The sequence below is a fragment of the Parus major genome, chromosome 1 (genome assembly GCF_001522545.3).
Source record: "Parus major isolate Abel chromosome 1, Parus_major1.1, whole genome shotgun sequence".
Lineage (NCBI taxonomy): Eukaryota > Metazoa > Chordata > Aves > Passeriformes > Paridae > Parus > Parus major.
Genome location: NC_031768.1, coordinates 51293908 through 51319495, shown reverse-complemented (window position 1 = coordinate 51319495; position 25588 = coordinate 51293908). Strand labels below are relative to the sequence as shown.

General features: G+C 34.2%; 1 protein-coding gene across 1 annotated transcript in view; it reads right to left on the bottom strand.

Moving 5' to 3' along the window:
- Nucleotides 1-25588, bottom strand: part of KLHL1 (kelch like family member 1) — a 187537-nt gene that overhangs the window by 89015 nt on the left and 72934 nt on the right. Inside the window, exon 4 of the mRNA XM_015638910.2 lies at nt 20098-20294. Coding sequence (XP_015494396.1) covers nt 20098-20294 — 197 coding nt within the window. The remainder of the gene's footprint in view (nt 1-20097; nt 20295-25588) is intronic.

The following is a 25588-nucleotide window of genomic DNA, read 5'->3' as shown; positions in this document are numbered from 1 at the left end:
TTACAACATAAAAAAGTCTGACAGGTCTAGACCTATTTAAGAGTTGAAACTAGGCTATGCTGAACTACGGGTGCCACTGGCAAAATTTGGTTTTGTGAAACTGCAGATTTAAACACATTTTTCCAAATTACATATTTTATTTTTTTTTAAATTTAACTAGCATAAACAGAAATCACAATTCAACTCTTTAATTGCAATAGGAAGTGATAGATAAAAAGCCCAGATGTAGCTTAGTTTCACTAGTGGAAAGAGTCTCTGCAATTCTATTAATCATCAGTAGACAAGAATAGCAGTATTTATGCCGAAGGGTACAGTATGCCTGTGAAACTTTGTACTTAGAAAGATCAATTTAAATAGTAAGAAGTTAAAAATAATATCTCAGAATTGACAGGACCTCAAAATAATAGAATGAAAATAATTTTGATTTTTAATATTATGTCTTTCAAGTACGATCTATTTTATAAATCACATCAGATTAGTTTCTTGAGCAGCCTTCTCTAGGCAACTCATTGCCAGCAGGAAGATTATAGAATTCTAACACAGATGTAAAAAAATAAAACATAACAGACATTGATGGAAACGTGTTGATGAGAGAAGGTTCAGAAAGATGAGTTCAGTTTCATACACACTTTCATTATTAATTGAAATCAAAATATACAAGCCTAATTAACTAATTGCAAAAATACAAATGACAAGAAATTTTGTGACCTCACAAAGAGTAGTTTTTATAATTAATAATTTAATTAAGATGTAGCACAGAGTAAGGTGGTAGAACTTAAGAGTCCTTTTTCATTATTGACTCTGATAACGATAAAATATTCCAGTGGACACATAAGCTTAAATTCTGCTCCAAGACTGCAGATTCTTTCCATAACAAAAATATTTAATTAAATGATAAAAATATTGAATGGTATTCCTTCACTTGCAAGTAACCACCCTTAATTTTGAACAAAATACTCCATATATTTGATTAAATTAAAATTTTATTTGGTATCAATTCAGAAATGAAAACTAAACACTGGGAAAGTAAAATTAAAATGTTCTGGTAGTGCTATCACATTAAAGCAGCACCACTTAGAAAAGATCTAAAAGGTAAGAAAGTTATGAAACACTAGGAAATAAATTCTTGTTTACATTTATCTATTAAATCTACATTAACATGAACTAATGAATAGTGTTTTGTGTCTTGCATTCAGTAGCTAAATAAACCTGTAAGTCTCCTTCTCAAAGCTTTCCCAACCTAGGCACCTCTAATCTCAGCAGGTTAGAAACCTGTCAGATAAAATTTTTATAATTATAAAGTATGTAACATTTGTCATACTGAAAAAAAGAAGATATAGGCTAAAAGCCTATAATAAAACAAATCTGAAAAATGTGCAATTATTTTATGTTTCTTTTCTCATTAACAAAAGTGTGTTGCATAAATGGAAATGGATATTTTTTGTTCTAAGCTTAAACAGTGAAGAAAATGTATTATACATGACAATGTTTGTACCTCACTTTTCTTAAATCAATCCATGATAGTTTTCCTATTATGAAAGCAATGGATGAGTGAAATTACAACCTGCTCCCTAACAAAACAAATAAATGTGCTGAATAAATATTAAATCACTATAGCAAATAAGAAATCACTGCTTACTCAACTAATGAAAATGGAGTAGCTACCCTTGTTTATATGGAACTGTACACACCACTAGAATTTAATGTCTTTGTTGGAAAGGATGAGCTTTTCCACTGAAATCTGAAATTCAGGAGCCCATCTTTGAGGTTTGGGATTTCTACATTTACAAAATAATCTAAACTGTGAAATTTGAATCATTGTAGCAATGGGGTAACATCTGGCTAATGACTGGTCACGTATCCCTGATCTAGATCCAGGAGTTGAATGAACCAAGTGCAAGCGAATTACTTTTTGAAAGGAACAAGTGGTGCTCGCTCGTGTCCATTAATGAGGATGTGGAAGCCACATTTTTTTATAATCATTACAAAGAATTGTTTCATATTTAATTCCTAAGTAGCTATTGTTACCCTGAGATTGAAGACAGATGACACTTAAATATCCTTTGGAGAACCTTCTATTTCTCCACTGATGACAGAAGAAGCCTGGAAACCAAGCTTAGACCAGGCAACCAACATTACCATAACCAAGTCATGCAAGCTAACTCTAGATTTCTGTTTATATTCTGAATTTTAAGAGGTGAATAATAAAATGCACTGGTGTCAGTATGAATTCATTGATGAACTAATATTTTTTTTTTAATTGGGATAAGGCAATTATGACAATTATGTTTGCAAGGTGGGCTGTATGCAATTTTTAATGCCATGTCATTTATTTAAACATAGAAGTAGCAGGAAATTTTGCTCTAATGTATTCTCATTTTCTACAGTGCTTTTCAGCTCCATATACAATATTTTAAGGACATTAATAGAAGCAAAACACACAAAAAAAGAGAAAATAATACTTTCTATTAGCCAAATTTACCGTCTGAATTCTGTAAAAGGATTGAAGTTCTGTTTAAATGATGCTGCATATTCCACCTGTCTCTGTATTTTCAGATGGAAAGATAAATTCCTAAGTATGCATGAAAAAATGGAAGTTTTAGGTATTCTTAGAGCAAACCACCTGGATGCATTGTCTTTCATAAATTCTCCCTAGAAACATTTTACTGTAAACAAATCTTGCTATTCTTTCCTAAATGAAAAGGAAACTGTTCTTTATTATCACTGGGATATAGTAGCAGCAGTTAGAAGTATTGCATCTTAGGTAAACTGCTAACCATCTGAATTTAAACTTGGATAGTTTCTAATGTGTAACATCTAAATAGCTCATTTCTCCAGTATCAGAAATACTGACATTTCACTTATATAAATAAATCAATCCTTCATTCCCTGCATAGCCAGCATCCCTATGGGAACTTACATGAATTCATATTTTTGTTCAGTTTTTTTTTTTTTATTCCATATATTAAAGTATTTTTCAAACTAAGATATTTAGTCTATTTAAGTTTATTTAAGCCTACATGAGTTACATGTGCACATCACACCTCCATGACACTTGACAATGAAGGTTTCAAAAGAATGGTTAGATATTAGGAAAGACTCTAACCATCCACAATCACTGGAGTACCAAGGTAAATTCCTTGCATCTTTCCCTTAGTAGGTACACCTCAACCAGCTATTGCTCCTGTTGACTGAACTACAAAATATTTCTGTGCTGCAACAAATTCTATGTATCTCCTGCAAGAAGTCTCTTCCCTGTGGTGCCCAATGACAGGACCCAAGGGAATGGCCTTAAGCTGTGTCAGGGGAGGTTTAGGTTGGACATCAGGAAAAGGTTCTTCACCCAGAGGGTGTTTGGGCACTGGAACAGGCTCTTCAGGGAAGTGGTCACAGCACTAAGGCTGACTGTTTGGATGATGCTCTCAGGGACATGGTAGTGCTCTTAGGAATGGTGCTGTGCAGGGATGGGAGTTGGACTTGATGATTCTTTTGGGTCTCCTCCAATTCAGAATATTTATTCTGTGATGCCCTGTAAAGAAGTCTACTGCCTCTAAGCTTTAGCTTTCTCCTGAACTAAAGAATTTCCTATCTTCTGGGAAATTTTAGCAAAATTTCTCTAATGACATTCTAAACCTTCCCCCTGCTGAGAAACCTGTTAAAGAGAACTTGGCCTTTGTCCCACACAATTCCCCTTCACTCAGTTTTCAGTATTCATGACTTAACAAAATGGCAGCCTGCTCCTCTGTTGCACCTTTTTAACAGAATTTATCAAGCACTAACAAGGAAAAAAAAATAGATTAGCATGACACAGATATAGAATTAAAGGCAGGAAAACTAGTTAGGTCATTAATCTGGGTTTTTTTGTATATCAAATATATTCTGCATATACAGTTCACCAATTACTTTGTGACTAAGAATAATTTCTGCTTTGTCTCAATTTTATTCAAACATATTCAGTCTTGAGATGAAAATACTTTGAGTTGGAGAATTCAACGCTTTTCTCTGCAGTTATCCCAGTTCGTTCCAGTGTTTAAGCAATCTTGTTGATGGAAAAGTGCTTTATTTTCAATCCATCTAAACTGAATTGGCTCTTGCTAAGATTTCTCAACCAGATTAAAGAGCTCTTTAGTTCACACTAGTTTCTCCCTGTGGAGATACACTGTCATCAAGAACCTCGTCTTCTTTTCTTTTTAATAAGCTGAAACAGCCTGAGTACTCTAAGATATTTATTGCAAGACATTTTCTCTTCTCCTATAATCCTGTGTGTCTCCCCTCTTCACACCCTCCAAATGTCAAGTGCTATTTGAAAATGGTGATATGAGAATTATAGAAAATATTCCAAAATCCATCATTACATTCAAAGATTAGCTCTTTTTTTCTATTAGTTTTTTTTAATAACAGCACCAGGCTGATACAGAAGGAAGGTCTTTATCTATTCCATGTATATATACATATATATGATATTTGGGTATATATCTATATTTATCTATCTGTATATATAGATATAGATATGAAATAATCTATATATAATATATATATATAGATAAATATATGTACAAAGACACATACATATACTTGCATCACTAGCATATATTTTGAACTCCAAGTTTTATCTTCATCTCAATGGTGGTAAATTTCCTTTCAAGAACTTCAGCTTTCATTGAAGCACATCCTGTTCTGGTCTACATGTAGGAAACTAGTGTAATGATTATAAGCAAATTCATGTTTCTGTTAAGTTTCATTCCATTTATACAATTAGTGGTAGATACACTCACCATCTCACTGTAATTACACTGTTATTTTCTTGATTTCACAATTAAAATACACTATTTTGTTTTTTCTATTTGTGGAAAATAAATAATTAAAATCTGCTCTTTACACTTTACACTGTATGTCTGTATTTACTGATTTCTACTTTTTCTGCACTGGTTTTTTTCATTACTTGTATTTTCTTAGCTCATTTTTAAAGTTGTTTCTGTGGGTTTGTGTTTTAGGAAATTATTTTGTTAGAATCCTCTAAGCAAGCATTTCCCATCTTTCTGGGAATGCAAAATCTAACTAGTTTTATACATAATTTTATATTATACCTTTGATTTTAAAGATCTCAATATCTTCGTTTTTAATAACTATTTGGTCAAGTTGACTAATTTACAATAATAAATTTTTCCTTTTGCAATCAAGACTGTTAAGTGCTACTCATTTTTTGTTTATCCTTCTTTTTATGTAAAGTCATCACATGAACCAATTTTAACTTTAAGAACCAATGTTTCAATGATGCTCTCAAACCATAAGGTAATGATGTCATGAATTTGCTTTGGCTTACTAATTTTTTTGTAAAAAAACCTGGCAACTACTATCTCCAGAAATGACTGGCCCCTAATTTTATCAGAAATATTTACTTACTATGTTTTTTATATCTTCAAATCTTCCATAATGGCAATCCCTCATAAAATCTCTGACTTTTACAACTTGAAAGACAACAGCATTTGTTCTACAGGTCTCCAACAGATACTTTTCACTATTTTAATATCATTTGATTTTCAATTTATCAGACTTTATTTGATAAATGCTAATTCTTATTATTTACCTGCCTGCCACTCCATTAACCACTACTACTTTTCACTTTCTTCCTTTATTGAATAAGCCATATGATCTCATACTTGTGGAAGATATTCACAATAATCAACTTTTCACTATGTGTATAAAATCCAGTTTCACACATTAAATAAAAAGTTTTCCAGTTAGCTCTGTCTTAACCTGATTGAAAAGTAATTACATATCACCATGATATTTCTTGTCCATTACAGTTTCCTGCGCTTTAGCATTCTTCTCTTGGTACTTCTTACTTAGAGTATCGTTTCAAATTCAGACTCTTCATTCTTCATCTTTATTTCCCTAGGGTATGTAACTAACCCACTTGTGGGCACATTAAAAATAATGCTAATGTTAAGCAACCAGCCCAGGGAATTCTCCATGGTTGGTATTTTATATTTGACAGGCTTTTGACTGTTCAATTTATTAGAACTGGGTTTTGTTTGGGTTTGGAGTTTTTTTAATAAACTCTCCTTTTCATGGTAGAGGACACACATATTACTGACAAGCAAAAAACCTCAGAGGTTCTCTGAGAATTAATATTAAGTTAAGTAATACATATAGCTGCTATACAGATAAGTAATAGATATATTTATAAAATGCTAAAAAATATTCTTAGTACTGGAAGTTGTAAAATTAGCCTCTAGAGGCATATTCTTTCGTTTGTCTGTTTATATTTTATATCCTCCACCAGGGGGAGTTCTAAGAATGAATTAGAAATATTGACAACAAACATGAACTCCTGGAAAAGAAGAATTTAAATATGCATCCGCCATGACTTACACTTTCTGTTGAGCACTAAAATTTTCAGTCAAGACTATGACAAGAAATTGAGGGTTTAGTAACAATGGATTCGTACTGAAGTTGAAAATTCTAGTGTTACAAAACAATGACAAAGGGGAGAATGAAACACAGTTACTTGCTATTAAGTCTAATCTTCAGTGGCTTGAGTATTTTTGAGTAGCTATTGAAGAAAATGATATTTAACCTTGAGTCAACTGTCAATCTTCTATTATGGGCACTTCAGTCGAACAGAATATCCTTGTAAGTTCTGTTTTTTACCAACATCAGTGTTAAGTGATAGATATTCCAACTTTTTTATCCCAGAGAAAAGCCTCAAGAAATAACCACACAGTTCTCTACAACTTGCCATCAGCAATGTCTCCCTTATGGAGGACACTCAGGATATACCAATGTGCTCAAAACTGTAAAACACACTGGCTAAATAGGTTAACATCAGGTATGATGCTAATACAGCACCATTTTGAACAAATAATTCCAGGGTTGCAAAGAAACAATATAAGGAGAGTCATGAAGGAATATGCAATACCCTTAAAAAGAGGTGCAACAATCTTAATAGGATGATTCTAGAAGTATATGTATTTGCCAGCTGGTATAAACAAGCATTAGCTTTAATGACTCTAATGAAATTATGTCCATTTAAATTACATTATTTTTTGCTACTCTAAATACTTTTTAGAGTACTACATGTGATAACGATCTCAAAATCAAGTAAGGCTATTTTCTTCTAAGAGGCAACTGATTCATCTCTTTTTGAAGCATGTTTTAATTTTTGAAGTAATTCAGAAGCAGTCGTCTTCAGACAGGCTTCTGGAGGTGCAATTCTGAAAGTTTAGAAGTTATTTAAAGGAATCACTCAAACAGAGGCTTTTAGTTCTTCCCATCTTTCCCATCTTTCCTCCCTTCTTTTCTTTCCTTTAATTTTTGAGCCATTCATCTTATTCTATATAATAGTTGCTCTTTGCTTCTAAGCTGCAAGTACACCAGATGTCACAAAAGTGGGGTTAAATACAATGGGGATCATAAAGTAATAACACCAGCCAGATCATAAAAAAAATAATAAGAATCTCAAGATTCCAAATCCTCATGGGAGTGAAGACCAGCTATAATTGTTAATTGAACAAAGTCTTCTCTACCCAGGGGAATGCTGAATTGATAGAAGTTTCCCATTCCCTAGAAAACAATTGCAACAATAATTAGTTCTTTCATTCCATGTCAGCATTGGTTTAATTTTCAGAAAATATGGGAAACATTTTTATGAGGGTTTTAAGTGATGAGGTCAACCAGTTTCTCATTTCATTCAGAAACTAACAAACTTCTTGGTGGTACTGATTTCGGCAAGTAGAGAGCTCTATTTCTTCATAGTAGTTAGTATGAGACTATTTTTGCATTTATGCTGAAAGGAACATTGATAACACAGGGATGATTTGCTACTGCTGAGCAGTGCTTACACAGAATTAAGGCCTTTATAATTATAATTACATTACACTGAACCTAACAACCATAATTATATATAATACAGCTTATGTCTTATATATATACATAATTACATATTTATATATTTTATATATATACACTATTGAATGAACAGCATACCTGAACAGTGAAGCTAACATACATCGTAATTTCCAGTTATCCTTTTGGATTTCTCAATATTAACTTTCCAGCCTTTCCAGCTTAATTTCTAAGGTTTCCATTATGTATTCTCTGTGTAGAGCAGAATTCCTACTGACAAGTATTAAGGGTGCATCTACTTTAAGTGACCAAGAGGTGAAACCCATCATGTATGGAAAGAGAATAAAGCATGAAATCAAAGAGGGGGGAAGGAGGACATAAAGAAGGAAGGAAAGCAAGCAGCAAGCAGGGAGGACATGAAGGCAGGAAAGCAGGAAGAGGGAGGGAGAGGAAAAGGACATAGGGAAAGTGGAATTAGGAGGGAGAGACAGTGGAAGGAAGAGAGGGAGGAAGGAGAGGAGAAGGACACAGGGAAAGTGAAAGAAACTAATGATATTGTAAAAGACAGGGAGAGGCAAAAAATGAAATTATGTAATTCACTGCATACAGATAATATTTCCAAGCCTAGTTTACTGCTAGTCTACATTTTACATGTTGCTCATATAAAAATCACACTTTATTAGTGCTTTATACTTTTGTTGTTTCTTTTTCAGAACAGGTTGTAAGAAAAAGCAGATCCAATGTAGCTGATGAGCTTTTCTATAAAGATTTAAGTGTACTTTCTATTATTTTTAAATAGAAGTGAATGGTTTTGAATAGTTTAGATATATATATATATACACACACATATATAGTGTTCTTTTGTAGATATCATGTAGTACAAAGTCTTTAAAACCTATAAGTCTAAATGAGTTTCAAAAATGTAACAGTTTTTAAATTATATGTTTCCATAAAGAAAAAAACCCATATTTCTGGTAAGATTTTTTTCTAGGCAATACAAGATGATCTGTTATTTCTTGGTGCCAAGTAAAAAATGCGCCATGAACAGTTGTCAAGGAGGAGGGAGCAGGGAGAAAGAGCACCAGACAGTGTGATGCTACAAAGTTCAATTTAATAATTGAACCAAAGCAGCGGGTAAGCTGTGTCAGGAAAAACTTCACACTCCCACATGTACAGCCCACACACAGTTCCAGCTATCAAAGCTGGCCCTAAATGTGAGTTGGCCTGGGGAAATGCAGTAATTTTTGCAGCTCAGTGTTGGATGCCTGAATAACAATATGACACTTCTCCTGCCCTCCTGGTACCAATCCCTGTTATGAGATGTCACACAAGCCACAAATAAAATCAGTCCATGATGATATGATGTAACTTTCTGGCAGCTTCAGGTTTTGCTCTTCTCTTGCTTGCTGACCCACAGCCTGTACCAAGGCTTATCATACTCTGTCTCTGTTAGAGTGAGTAGTAGAGTACTGTCATTGTGTTGTCAGCACAGCTCATTATATCCAGTCACCCAAGTCTTTATTAAGACAAGGTTGTGGTGTTTCCACAACTGAAAAAACTTTCTGAAAGTTTTCAATACCACAATAAGTTTTCTGAATGTGAATAAAATGAAATATTTTATGAAACGGCATATAAAATGTCACAGGATGAAGTAGCATGCCAATGAAATGGAAAGACCAGTCTCAGCTATTAATAATGATTTGGGGTTTTTTTAATATTGATGGTGTTAAGTGAGAACATACACGTCTTTTGTTCCCCTGGACCCAGTTAAGAAGAAATAGTAGCAGGTGATGTTTTTTTCTCAGTATCTCTGTATGAAGATTCTCTAACATCTGTCATGAAGGGTTCTTATACGTTGACAGAACAATGTAAAGCCTCAGTTTCTTACACTGCTTAAGGAAAGACCAGGGCTAACATTTAGTTATGCTAAATGTTATCTCTCTTTTTTCTTCCCAGTACTGGAAGCATCAAAAACATACCATTCCTTGAGATTTCATTGTCTTCATTTTCGTATGACTGCAAATTCTTTCTTAGTCAACACAGAAATGAGATGTCTGTCCTGCATTGTACTGAACACATTATTGACAAATAAGATCAGACTGAGTATTTTCAAACCATTTTAACAATATGAGCTACTGATGATTTTGGAAAACAGAGCAATGAATAGGGAAAAGAATCTTGGTGATGGTTTTTCTACAGAGTAAAACTTCTATTGGTCATATATTCTTCTGTTTATTTCAATCATAGTCCGAAGACTAAGATTCTCTTTTCAATCATGTCTCATTCCTATCTCTTTCCTTCTTTTATTTTCCTACCAGAGTTCCTGATACTAGTATTAGTTCAATCACCCTGTCAAATGTTAGCTATTTTTTACTGCCCAACAGCTACATATTCCAGTTAGAATCAGAGAGAAAATGCACTTAAAGCTCATGTCATACTTTCTTGGTACCCCTGAACTGGAAATTCAGTACATGCTACATTTTCAGAGAATTTAGCCATCAACTAATTTTCCACACAATCTAAGAACCCATGTAGGTTTCATTTATCCTTTAATACTTCCATAAAAACAAAGAAAGAATGCTTATCCCTGTACTGTGACACATCCTTCAACCTTACCAAAGACATGTAAAAATTCCAGGTATTTGATTTTACACTGGTAAGGAGACTCAAAGCTATGAATTTACTGCTACAAAATTCAGCTACATAGTATTTCATTTTCATTGTTTTCAAGGAATGCCGAGAAAATCCTCCAAGATTCACTGTCTTAGGAGTGCTTTTTTAGTTTGATGTTTGCAGCTCTGTACATACAAAAACGGATTCATGGTGATTTTAGACACTCACCAATACTTGTTAGGTTAAGTCTGCTTGTCCTGAGTTATCTCTAAGAGCAGTAGTTTCTTGCTGCCTACAGTTCAGTCAGATGAAGCAGGATTTATAAATTGATATATTCTTCACTTGAGAGACTGAGATGCGGATCTGCTGACCTCACAGACAATTACCATATGAAGAAGAAGAGACCTATCAGAGTACCCTTGGTATGCAATTATATGTCTAAAGCATAGGAGATATTAGTTCAATGGGATATTAACACTGCTGCTGAATATTCAGGTTTCTGGAAGTAGAATAAACTTGAAAAACAAATTAAAGCTATAGGAACAGTTGAGACTTGTGTATAATATAAAAATATTATTCAGCTGAGAGCACTGCTTTTCAGAGCAGCCCTCTCTAGGAATAATACAGAATTCTGCCACACTAACCTTTTAAATATAGCATCTAGGCAACCAAATTGAAGTTCCTGATGATTAAGAAGCCATCAAATTGTGATTAAAGCACTATAGACTATTTCCTTCACTATTTTCCTGTAGATTTCACAGCATTTTAGTACCAGCAGTTGTCTTTTCTATTTTCTATTAATTATCTTGCTGTCCATATGCTAGTTCTTGAAACACTCTTACCTTCCTCTTCTCCAACTGTGTCTTGATGGAGTGGTACTGTAACGTGCTATGTCACAGCTGTACTAAGGAGAACTTAAAATGAAAGCAGCACACTGTGCTAAGTGCTGATTATTGCTTTCAAACAAGAATCTTAAAAATACTGAAAAAGTGAAAGGTGATCTATAAAGCACAATTTCTTCTGAAAAAAGAAAAGAAAAAAGAAATTTGGAGTAGGAGTCATAATAATAGCAATAATAGTTCACATTAAAAAAAGCTATTGAAATATTTTAAGTCATCCTATCAAGAGGACTAAAAGATTAAATTTTGAGGTTCAATTTAAAGTGCCAAGGATTTTGTGACTCTTGCTTGTGTTTGCACTGCTACAATTGTTCACTTTTGTGTATCACTAGTATGGTTCTAAAGGGGCTAAATAGAGACAATTCTAAACCTCCAAAAATATACTTCCCAGTCAGGTATAATTGATATTGCATTGTAAGTTCCCAAATGTTTTTTAATTTCTGTATCTTTGTAAATATTATTTATTTTAATTATTCTTGTGTCTTTGGAGTATTTTCAACTTAATTTTATTTGTCCAAGGGATGATAGAGAGGAAGGATATTATTAAAAAAACAGCCTTTAAAGGGAGTATCAAAATAAGAGCTTTAAAAATCAGAATTTAACTAGTCAAGCGACTAGTATAAAGGACCTGTTTTCTTAAAAATTAGCATTCCATGTAGATCTAGGAAGCATTTTAAACAGAGATCTAATTAACTTTTTACTTGAAGCTAGTACTATGAGCATAATAAACAGAAAATTGCAGAATGTTTTAAAATTTCAGTGTGTTATTGTTAACTTCTTGCTAACATGCTACCAATAGCTTAGTGCTAATAAAAGTCAATTAAATGCTAGCTCCAGGAAAACCATCTGTTGCACATTACTTGAAATATAAAATTTAAAAAAAAAAAATTAAAAAAAAAAATCTGAACTTTTGCTTCAAGTCATCCCTGGATACACAGCTCATATCTAAGACCACTTAAAATATACAGGAAATATATTTAATAGCTTTACAGAATAATTTTGCTTTAAAGTGACCTCATCTAGTCACAGTCCCTGCTCAGTGCTTGTCTTAACTAGGTCAGGTTACTTAGCAACATTTTCAGTCATGTCTTGAATACCTCCAAGAACAGATCCCAAAAAAATCCAATAATTGTTATTTTCCTAGTACTTAACTACTTCCAATGTTATAAAAAATAATCTTAGTATCCAATTGGGATTTTCTATATCCTAATTTGTGTCTGTTGCCTATTAATCTGCCCCTCCAACACAGTGGGGATATAGTCTGTATCCCCCCAATCGTGTAGATGCTGAGAACAGTAAGGCTCCCTCAGTTCATCAGACCCAGCTTCCTCAGACTCTCCTCACGCCCTGTTCCAGCATCCAATCATCATGGTGACCTCCCCTGGACTAACTCCCTTACATCCATGTCTCTCTCGTACTGAGGAATACAAAAAGAGACACAGCACTTTGTATTTGGTCTCATGGGTGCCAAATAGGGAAGGATCACCAGCTCTCTCACTCTCACTAATACACCCCAGGATGTTGATAGCCCTCTTGCAGAAGGGTACATTGCTGGTTTACACTCAACGTGGTGTCCTTTTCTGCAGAGCTGTTTCATAGACAGTTGTTCTCCAACCTGTAGCACTGCAGGGGGTTATTTGTCCCTAGATTGCAGGAATTTGCATTTCCCTTTGCTGAACTCTGATGTTTCTCACTTTTGGGACCAGGCCTTTTTAATACCTTTATTGGTGATCTGGATGAGTGAATCAAGTGCTCATTAAATCCTGAGTAAGTTTGCAGGAAACAAAATGTTGGGCAGGAGTGTCACATGCTGAGGGGTAGAAAAGCTCTACAGAGGGATCACAAAGGCTGCAGAGATGAGCTAAGGCCAGTGGTGTGAGGTTCAACATGGAAAAATGCTGGTTCTGAACATGGGTCATAACAATCCCATGAAACTCTGCAGGCTTGGGGATGAGTGGTCATAAAGCAAAAATGCTAGTGAAGGGTCTCGAACATAAATCCTATTGGGGTCACTGGGGTTACTGGGATGGTTTAACCATGAAAACAAGGCTCAGGAGAGACTTTATTGGTCTCTGCAACTATTTGAATGGAGCTTGTGTTGAAGTGGGGTTTGGCATCTTCTTTCAGGCAACTATAGACAGGACAAGGGGATAGAAACTGCATCAGGTTGCAAGGGAGGTTGAGGTTGGATATTAGGAAAAATTTCTTCACTGAAAGAGTGTTGAAGCATTGGAACAGGCTCTCCAATTAACTGGTAAAGTCACTATCCCGGGAGGTACTAAAAAAAATAAGTACAAGTGGAACTTTTTGACAAGGTTTAGTGGGTATGGTGGTATTTATTCAAAGGCAGGACTTGATGTTGGAGGTCATTTCCAGCCTTAATGATTCTGTAATTCTGTGCCCTCAGCCCGTTGTTTCAGCATGCCCTCAAAATCGCAGCCTTTGATTGTTCCCAAACATATCAATAACCTCCTCCTGACAGTTTGATGACATCTGCAGACTTGCCGAGAGATACCTCCATCCTATCAGCTAATAATTACTGAAGCTGCTAGACAGTGTTGGACCCCAAAATTATCCCTGAAGAACATCATTTGTCACAAGCTGGACCCTTTACTACAAATCACAGGTCTCTGGGCCTCTCTGTCCAGTCAGCTTTCCATCCATTGCATTGTCTGTTTATCCATACGTCACCAATGTGGTGGTAAGGAGGGCAAAGTAATCAAAAAAAGTACATTTTGAAGTTAAAGAAGTTGTTACCTCATCAATATTTATTAAGCAACATGTGCTCAGCTATATTAAATAGTAGAAAACAACCTTATGACCCTGTACATATATGATGTTAATCAGCTGGGACAGGGTTCAGTTCAGCCAGGACAGGGTTAACTGTTGCAGTAGCCAAGAGGATGGGTAGCTAGGATGTGAATGTTATTCTATATCACCTCATACCATTATCCAGAGACTTGGGAAAAGCTTCCTTCCAGGTCAGGCAGTGTGGTAGATGGAGCTGTTGAGTATTGCTGTGAGGTTTCCCCATGGTGAACACGTGTGTCAAGTTATTTGCCTCCATCTTGTACACTTTGTCATTCATATAGTATTGCTGCTGCTACTGTTCCTTTTCTTATCTCATTGCTCTTTCCCATAAATTGTTCTTATCTCAACCTATGATCTTCACCTTTTGTGCCCCCAGTTCTCCTCTCCAATCCCGCTGCAGGGAGTGGGAGAGAAAGGGGGAGGTGAGTGAGCAGTGCAGGGTTTGGAGTGATTTAGTGGGAACACTACTAAATTGAGGAATACTACTCCTTACCATGACACTAAAAAACTACCAAATTACAATTCTAGAGAGTTTTCTTGCCTCCCTTGTTATCTGTCTTTAGTCAAAGCTATAACAACACTGAAATAAAGCCCCATGTCTCAATGTATGACTACAAATCATTAATGACTGTTATGACCATCTATCAATATATCAATAATATTTTTCTTAATTTGAATATGGAGTAACATTACAATATTTCAATATGCTTCAGGATAAACTGCTGTAAATGGAAAGGAAAGGTTCTACATATCACTCCTCCCCCACTCCAACCCAACATGTTTTAACCGTGAAATTTTGTAACCTAGATAATGAACATAACTAATAAAATGATCACTGAAGCTCTTCGCCATAAAAGATCATTAAAAAATTTGCATAAGGCATACACTTCAACTAAATGAAATGGTTTCTCCATCTGCAGTACAATCAGAATTCTCAGTAAATTAAAGAGGCCATACAGAGTCAGTACCTGTCACTGAGATTACTTGCACGCTCATAATTAAGTTTGAAAAATGTTTTGTTGTACTGGGACTAATGACCCTTGCAGTGCAAAGCACAGAACTGCATCTCTGAGAAGCTGAACACCTCTTACAACTTCATTCAAAGGCACTTGCAAACATTCAGCATCTCCTAGGCTTGGAACTGTAACATATTTTAGGGTCCTTTATACTGCTAACATTAGGACTGGGTTACAGACACATCAATCACTTTATTCATTTATGTTCTTCTGGTCAAGGAATTTTTACTTATAGCCATTCTTCTGCTCAATGCATCAAAGTAATTTGAAGATTTTACAAGTTTATATTTAGCAATTCATTTTGAAATATGGTGAAATAAAAATAGGGAACAAGCTCTATCATTTCAACTCTCAAACTGCAGTTTCAAGATGCAAAATGATCACGGAGTTTCCTGAGAGGTGAAGCACTGACAGATCAAATAGCCATATCTATGAGGTATTTCAATTTTCTGTTTGGAGCAATCAAGTTTAAGTCAAATGGCACGATAATGAGATGAAGAATCTTGTACTATGTCTTGGAAGGTAACACTCTCACTTTCCAAACATTATTTATACATTATAATACAAGCTGAACCATGGCCTTTACTGGGAGAGAGAAAGCAAATTACTTTTGTATTCAAAATCATACCAAGTATGAACATTTTTTTAAAATAATTTGCCAGGCTTTAAAACCAAACCGTAATTATCTTTCTAAGGAAAAATATGAGTTACATTTCCTCTTTCAGTATTTATCAGTGTAGCAAAGTAGTTGTAAGAAGGGCTAATGGTACATTAAAGCCACAGAGTCCATTAATCTACTACGGTCTATTACAAACCTTCACCAATAAACACACAATGGTTCAAATTATTTGAAAACATCTTCTACTCTAAAAATAATTGCATCCCAAAGAGATGGCCATCACAATTTCAAATTACACTTTACTCTGTTTTCTAAAGAGACAGATAAGTCCATACAGTATAACTTAAATTTCTGACAAGTATGACAAGCTGATAAATTGTGGACTTCAGAGGTTAGCTTCCCTACATATGAAGCAGCTTATAACTAGAAGAATAAAGAACTGTCTAAAAATTCTTGCTAGCAGAAATCATTTGCTTATTAATATGTTCCGTTTTGCTGCTTTTATGTTGTTTTTTTTTAAAAAGACATCACACATGCATTTCACTCTACTATCATCTAACAACTCTGGCAATAAACTAGGAATTTAAACTGATCAAACATATGGTTCCGCAGATTGAAAGCTTTCAGAAATTGACAAGATAGTAACGACCCATATTGCAATTAAGAAGTACAGAAGTCTTATATCAAGAGATGTGGATATTTGTGCTGCCATTTAAATTAGCAGATTCATTAAAAATGATTAAAAAATAAAAATCATACCATAAAACACTGGCAGGACATCTTTGCACCCCAGAAATAAAACAAACTACATTAAATCTGATGTGTCTAAAAAAAAACCCCAATGACAATTTACATTTTTTCCCCTTATTACCTTCTTCCTTGTAAAGCTTTCATTTAAAATGTTGCCATCCAAGTTCCATTTCTAAAAAGTACAGGGAATACAAACGTAGAATCTCCAATGTTCATTGCTCACCAAATTTTTATGAAATATACCTTCCTCTTTTCTTCCACCAATCTCATGTTTTGCTATATGGCTAATGTATTTTCCAAGATTTTTCAAATATTATCTGACTTTCCTTCACTGATTTTCTTATCTTCATTTCCTCACTTTCTCCCCTCTTCTATGAACACATTTGCTCTTCCTCACTGAGATATTGCATTTCAAAATAATAATTTCATATTTGACACTGAAGACAAAATATCCCAGTGAACACCAGGTATATTATACCTCTGCTCATGGAAAGTTATATATAACTTTATAGTTAAAAAATTTTATTCACGTTAGATAGGACATACCTGTGAGAACTATGCAGTTAAAAATATGTATTCCTTGTTTCCACAGATTTCATGGTTAGGGAAATAGAAGTTATTCAATGTGACAGAAAATGTGTTTGAAATTACACATCTCCTGTCAACAGGATTCTTAAATTAATTGGTCTGCTCTTTAGGAGCTTTTTCCTCTTCAGAACAAAGAAATCTACAAGCTCAAATGCCATGCCCTCATGACATGTTATGTGAAAGCAAAAGGAGAGTTATATAACTGTAATTAAGAACTTATATCAAGTCTGAGACTAGGCAAGCAGATTTCTTTGAAAAGTGAAGACTAAAACATTTATGGAGACTAAATGAAGCAAAATATTTCAAGAAAATATATTGATTTTCATTAAAATTCCATTGTGAAGACAACTGTGAATTACTTTCTACTTAAAAGTAATTGATGGAGAAAAGCTGTATAATATTTGCCAAGTATAATGCAGGAAAAGAGTTGTCGTTTTATTACTTGGCTTTTTCAAATGAATCAATGAATATTTAATTTCAACTATGTAATTAGCTAAGAAGCAAAATTATTCCAAGATGAGATTTAACTTGAGTCATATCTCAAAATTATCACACAATCTACCACGTAAGCCACACCTACAATTATATCTTTACAAGATTATTTGAAAAACTTTGTCATGCTCCACATTCCTAAACCAGTATAGAACTATTGTTTCTTTGGGGATTTTTATCTCAAGCAAACAACTGCATGAGATTTCAGAGTTAAGGGAGTACTACTACTTCCTATTCACAACAAACTTTTGCAATAACACTGTGGAAGAAGATTCACAGAGCTAGAATTTGAGATGCACCCATTTGAACTCTTAAAAATGCTCCCTGAAAAACTTTAGAGAAAGGGCCTTGTAGTTTTCTGGAAAGCAAGAGAACCATTTCTAAGGGAAACAGTGAATTTTCCATCCTTTTTTTAGCCAGTGCTTCCCCTCAAATCCTCTGCATAAGACTGGAGGAGTTTGTTAACAAACTCCCTCTTGCCCTACTTTATGTTTTCCCTCATCACAGTCCATACTACTGTCCTGGAGCCTGAAGGAAAAAATGCTTTCTGTCACCTCAGAGACTATGCATCTTCTCTTTGCCTGTGCTCCTCACTTTCCTCCCCTTTCTTCACATTCCAGGTCTCTGGTGTTCCTCTATCACACCCCTCAGGGTATCTTGAACTGTGTAAGTTTTTCCTGGTTATGTATCCATGCAGAAGAACTAATAATTTTTCTCTTATGTAGATTCTCTTTGACTGAAAGTGCTGTACTGAAGAGAGGCAATAAGCAACTCCTTCCCCACTCACAACTGGTCTTACACACACATTAACACAAAACAGTAACTCAAATAGTCATGAGATGACTCACGCCTAAACAAGGTAACACAATGCTTATGAAAATATCACACACTACGAAGCTTATCTTTCAGGGTTATGTTTTCACTGGATCAGAAAAAAATACTATAATTTCATGGCGATTATCTGTTTTCTTGCAAAGCGAAAGCATGACTTGCGCCTACTTGAAAGTACTTGCCCTTGAGGATAAATCAGAGCTTGCTTATTAATTAAAACTGACTTCCTCTATGATCTGCCATTTTTTTTTTGGTGATTTCCCCATAACCCATAACTGAGATTTTAGATCTCAGTATCAAAAGAATAATAAATTATATTCCAAATATCTGAGACATGGCACAAATCTTTGTGAACTTTGTGATACATTAGATATGTGTTAGTCACAGGTCTTCAAATGTATTATAATAAATAATTTCATTCACTCAAAGAAATTTCAGTAAGTTCTTTTAAAGAATCATAAGCAGTTTAAAAACTTTTGAAATCAATTTTTTCCTCTATTTTTTCATATTCATGCAATAAAACAAACCAAAAGTATAAAAGTAACATATAAATCTAAGAACTATATTGATAAACAGGTTGGATTTTATCAAAACACATCTGTTCAGTCCTAATACAATTTCATTTGAAAGAAGATGACATGAATGCTGCTCTGACAGCTTATTTCTCTCTGCTGACAGAAGAAGGTTTAACTGACTAGCTTGGACATGTAATATAGAGAAATCACAGAACTCGCTCCAGAACTGTAACATGGGTATAACTACCTCAACTGTAGTGGTAAAAAACCTGTTAAACCTGTAAATTGTAATGTGTTACTAGTTACAGAAAAGAATAAATAAAATAAGGACATAAATGCTGAACAAGAGAATGAGATTCATTGAAATGTGCTCTATTACTTCAGTAATAATTTCAGGAGAGACCTAAAGGGACCATTATTTCTCATAAATGATATATAATTACTCTTCATGTAAGTTTAATTTCATGAGCCAGATGTTTCTAATTTTGTCAAACTATGAAAACCAAATGGCTACCAATATGATTTAATTTCTGAGTAAGCAGCATATTTTTGTTCCATTGATTCTGGTTAAATTTTGACATTAATTCCATACCTGTTCCCTCAGACATAACTAGAAAAACATTAAATATTACCAGACAAGATTCCTTATTTCTAGAACTTCCTGTCTTAATCTACTTCACAGATGACTAAAAGGATGACTAAAATTCTTGACCAAAAAACCCAAACCCACTACCCAAGAAAACTGCCCTTCATGTGTTCCATGCAGAACAATGACAATTACAAAGCTTCCCTAAAGCTAAAGCGATTAAAAAGTATTCTAATGATTTATATACACTTTACTATTATCGCCTATGCATCTAAATAACTTATATACAGCTCTGAATCAGCAGTTCATCCATCACAGAAGGCCAATTGTTTTAACTTCACTGAAGTTCATAGAGATGAACAGTTTGATGGTTTCAAAAGGACCACTAATGAAATAAACTTCCATAGAAATACAGAATATAATACAGAATAACTCCAACCCAAAACCTAACAAGTAACAAGGTTTTTTACTTGTAGAGGATATATAGGATTCACAAGATTATAATTTAGATGTTCCAAAACTGCCTTACCATGGTGTAGTTGTGAGCCACCTTCATAAGCTCTGTGCACCCTTGTGCATCAGCGAATGCTCGTATTCCCAAACAGTTGGACGGGTGCAAAAGCTTCATTAGAAAATGGCAGCAAACCTCAACTACTTGGGGGAGCTGGAGGAGGCAGGCAGCTGCTAGGAGGTTTTCAATGGTGTCTTCTTTTAATTCCAGGCAGCCTAAAAAAAAGTATTGATAACAAATGCAAACTTGTTTACTTAGTATTTACAAACCAAACAGCATCAAAAGATGTTTTTATAAATAATTGTAGCTCTATATAAATAACTCTTCAAAAAAAGTGAAGAAAAGAAGGATTAATCTCCCTGACTGAACACCCCAGTGACCTGGAAATTACAGTATTAGAAATATTTTTTTTAAAGAACTATTAATTCTCTCTTTTTATGCCTATGTAACAGGCATAAAAAGAGAGACCGTACTGTGTGAAATGGAAGAGAAGACTTGGAATATCTCGATATCAACCAGGCTGTGGATGGTTTTTTGTTGGGTTTCTTTTCTTTTTCCCTTTGAAATTTGTGATAAAACCTGTTATCTTCAGTGGCACAGAGCAAACCTCACAGCATTTTACTTCCCTGAAAAGAATGAAATAACTGCCTAGTATGGTATGAATAAACCCATAAATACATCTTCAAAACAAGGCTTAACAGTCTTCAAACGTTGTGTTGCTCATTTGTAATGTGACTTTGGGATTAATGTTATCTGAGTAACATATGGCAGGCTTCTCATAACACATAGTTCCTCTAAAATAATTTATATTAGGGAAAACAACCATTAATACTTTTATTGCACTTAATTCTGTAATTTCACAAGTCATTATCTTTACCTTGCAGACTGACATACTTTTTAATAAATAAAAGGTAAAAAACTTTAAAAATAATTTACTTTAGTCTTGAATATGTAATTTGTGTTAGAGTGCTCCTCCCAACCATAATATTAAATTTTATTTTTACATTAGAATCTTATAAATCTCTTACATTAAAAACTTAAAAAACTACAAACTAAAAACTACAAGAATGTTTTGGACAATTGGAAAAGAAAAAGAATAGGAAAATTAAATGTGCAAATTTAATACAAATTGTCAAAAAAACTTCTGATTTTATTGTGCTGTGCTTGGAAAAATAATTTCCACCTATAAGAGGCTTAAGCATATATTGATCTTTCTCTTAAAAGTATTATAGTTCAACACCTAGATAAACTCATTCTTTTCTCCCAAACAAGCTTTGTATTTGTTGTCACATAAAAAAAAAATCTAAAAATCTTAATAATTCTATTGCACAGCACTAAGGAGTCCTAAAATCCTCAATTTTGCAACAGCATGCCATTGAAAAGACAAGTCGGTTTATATTGCAAAACCAAACTCAAAATACAGTAACATTAATACTGCACATCTGATCTTTTCTCCTTTCACTATATCTGGAGCTTTTATTGTAAGATGGAAACTGTCAAGTCATACTTTCCTAGATTTAGTTATAATACATCCTTTTGCAAAGGTCAGAGCATCCAATCAAGTGCACAGCCTAATTTCAGGGGGTTCCCTCTACTTATTTTTATTCTTTTTTTAATGTCACATAAGTTTTTCTTTATTTTATCTAACTTTTTCTCACAATTTTCATACACCACATCTTTATGCAATGAGGGCAGAAGGCACACTCAGCAGCAGAGTCTTGGCTGACCCCTATATTCATCAAAGACACTCCCACATTTGCTGCACACCTGCAGGTAATGGCTGGTTCAACACACAGTCTATTCTCTGGAAGGCAATTCCACTGTGTAAAGTGGAAGGATTCAAAAGATAGTGGTGTTCAGGTTAAAACTGATCATCCTGCTACCAGAAGTTAAAAATATTAAAAATGTGCAAAACACCTTTAAAAGTTAGATGAACTGAGAAATGGAAACAAACCCCACTTGCCCCCACCCCAAAAAAAAAAAAAAAAAACCACCAAAAATCCCAAACACCTCACCCCCCAAAAAAAAACCAAAAACAAAAAGAAAAACAAACAGGAATTATAAACCTCCACTTCTTACATGCTATTTTTTTTGAACAATGACCTCAAAAAAAGTCTCTGGCCCTACGAAACTTGATCCAGGTAGCATTTGCAAAGTGATGTAAGTATAGAAATAGGATACTTTCAGTTTTCTAACTTTATGAGGAAAGATAACAGTCTCATGGTTTGGCCTTTTTATCTCTAAAGGTAGCTACCCTTAGGAGAAGAACACAAAGGAATCAGTTGAAACTACATCGATCTATTTGTTTTCACATTGAGATATTTTTCACTTAAAATTGAGATATTTGTTCACTTTAAGGTACACTAGTCCTGGAACAGTATTAGTTGGGAAATAGTAGGATTAAACTAGGTTTAAATCAATAAAGAATATTATCTGTTTTATGGATCATCTATTTCTTTATGTAACTAACATGGACATTTTGAAGAAGATGCTTCACATTTTTATAGAAGAGTGTGAACACATTTCTGCTTTACATTTTAATAGAGGAAGTAAACATACAATGGCTTCTGGAGTATCTGGGTATATGAATATATTGTAGCTTGACTTATTTTTAACTAAATTGAGATATACTAATTTACTACTTAATATATCTATGATAAAAGCTAGAAAAGTATACTCAGTATGAGCTAAAGAGTTTATTGTTCCTCATTCTTTTAGCTTAAATGATAGACAGATTTTTAATCCATCTAAATGTTTTCCAAATCTTCCTTATCTTCCTTTTTAAACATCAAAACACCTTCATAAATTTGTTCACAAGGGCTGTATTCCCTTTTTCAGAAGTGTGCTATGACATTTTTATGCAAATTCCCCTAGGATATCAAGTGCTTAGCATGGTCAGAGTTTGAAAAAAGAAAGCTGTTAAGGGGCTCTGCATATAACATATGAAATCTTCAGCCAGTTTTATATTGGCAATTAGAAGATCCAAGCATCTATTTAAAAATGTTTAATGGGCTATTCAAGGGGCATTAATATTACTGCTTCTTCAATTCACCTCCCCCTCACATTTTTATGCAATAAGAAGCTTGCACAAATGCCTGAGTCTGAGAAAAACAAATTAACCAGAGCTTAAAATCTTCTTTTGTATTACATTAATTAAGATGAAAAAATATGAAGAAAAAACAATCAAAAGAACTTTAATGTATTCTAATTGTTACTCTAAATTATAGCTGCATTTGTGAAATTTTTATGTGCATTGCTTATGCAGAAATTACAACGCATGTCTTTAGAATGCATTCTCATAACAACTACATAAGTTTTATTACTTCATTATGAAAAAGTGAAGCAGAGATAATATAAGAATTCTCTGGTCTTCTGCTGCTAAGCCTTTTCCCAAGTTCACAGACAGTTTTGACTTGGGGTTGGTTTGTGGGTTTGTTTTGTTTTCTTTATTTGGGAGGGAGGTTGGTTTTTCCTATTTGGGTTTCTTTGCTGTGAGTGCTTTTTTGGGGGGGGAGTGTTGGGGTTTTTTTGTTTTGCTTTGTTGTTGTTTGTTTTGGGTTTTGTTTTTTTGCTCGTTGGTTTGTTTTTGGGTTTTTTTGTTTTTTTCCTTTTATTTTCTCTTCTACACTATTGACTATACTTTAGAACTACTTTTGTTTATAGGGGATCACTGCACCTTTGCCCACCTTTGTATGATACTAATAATGTCAGTGTGTATCACCTGAATAGCCTCCCACAGCTACTGACCAACAGATGGGACCTGTGGTGGGACAACTCATTAGATACAGATCATTTGCTGTTTGAATAAGCCATGAATTTTAACTTAAATGTGTAACACACCATAATATCATTTTACAATAGTTTTTTGACAGTAGTTTTTTTTTTTTTCTTTCTCTTTTGTAATTACATACTTATTCATAGCAAGACTCCTCAACATTCCTAAGAGCACTGTGTGTACAAGGAAAATCATGGAAAGTGTCAAGGAATTAGAAACAAAGGCTGAAACTAATTCCTTTTAATCAGGTATTTATCTTTTTAATCTTTCTATTTCATATGTCTTGATCATTTGGGTTGCAGTTTTGAAATGTTGCTGAATGGAATTATTTCTATAGACTAATCAGCTTTAGGAGGTCTAATTTTTTTTTTTAAAGGCAGTAAATGGTTTCAAGATAATATTTATTCATCTTATGCATAGCAGATTGACTACAATAAGAAATTGCTTTCTTGAAACAGCATCTAATTCCATTGAAGAATTGAAAAAGCTTATTAAAAAGGTGCTATGCCTCACACTGCTATAATAAACCTTTTTGTCATTGCTTGTGTTAATCATTCCAAATCTCAGGTACTTTGAGATAGCCACCTGAGCTAATCAACCAAGATCTCCTTTTACAGTCCATGGAGAGAAACAGGAGGTCTCAGAGCAGTTTTCACCTGCTCTGCTTCAGTCATGTACTGCAGAATGAGATGAATCACTCCCTGAATGGCTATTTCCTGATTTCAGCTACAAAAGGAGCAACTTCATTTGACTAACCAAGACATTACTGATATTCTTATTTGTTGATATTAATTCAGTTCATCTGCTCCCAAACACACAACTAGAATTAATAAAGCCCTCAGGTTTCAGGTGATGAAACACTCTTTGGGTTCAATTCTGACAATCAATTCTCTCTGTTATGGTCAATTCCTGGTGTGTAAAATCACCACTTATGTCTATCCATGAACACCAGTCAATGAAGAATGCTATAAAAAGTATCTTCTGTGTAACAGAACATCTTTAGTCTCCAGTTTGACCTATGCCTTAAAAGATAAATTCTATGTTGTATTGTATTCCATACTTATTATAAAGGTGAAGATGTTTTCAGAAAAGAAAACAGGACACATACTCACTTAGCAGAGGTTTCTTCTGATCAAACTGTGTTTTATTTTCTATTAATTATTTGCTGCACGCCACATTCATCAGTTGTACTTGAGGAGGAATGCATTCTGTGGCTGTGTTTATTTAGAGTCATAGAATGGTTTCAGTTGGAAGGGACTGTAAAGATCATCTACTTCCAGCCCTCCTGCCATGGGCAGGAACACATCCCACTAGAACAAGCTTCCTCCATCCAGGCTGGCCTTGAACACTTCCAGGGCATCTCCAGCTTCTCTGGGCAACCTACTCCAGTACCACACCACCCTCACAGTAAAGAATTTCTTCCTATTATCCAAACTAAACCTACTGTAGGTTTCAGTTTGAAGCCTTTATTCAGTCTGTATGTGCTCTTGTATATATTCTCACTCCACCTCTCTTGTAGACTCCCTTCATTTAAATATTATTATGTATAAAATAATTTCATAAATTACACAAGAGACATAAATATGCAGCTTGTAAAAAATGAAAAAAGCCACCATGACAGTAATATGAGAATTCTTAGAAGTTAACTAGAATCATTCTTTTAAAATACTGCATAGTTATTTACACCCCAATGATACATCTTTGAGTAAGTGGACTAAACTGGCCTAATCATGT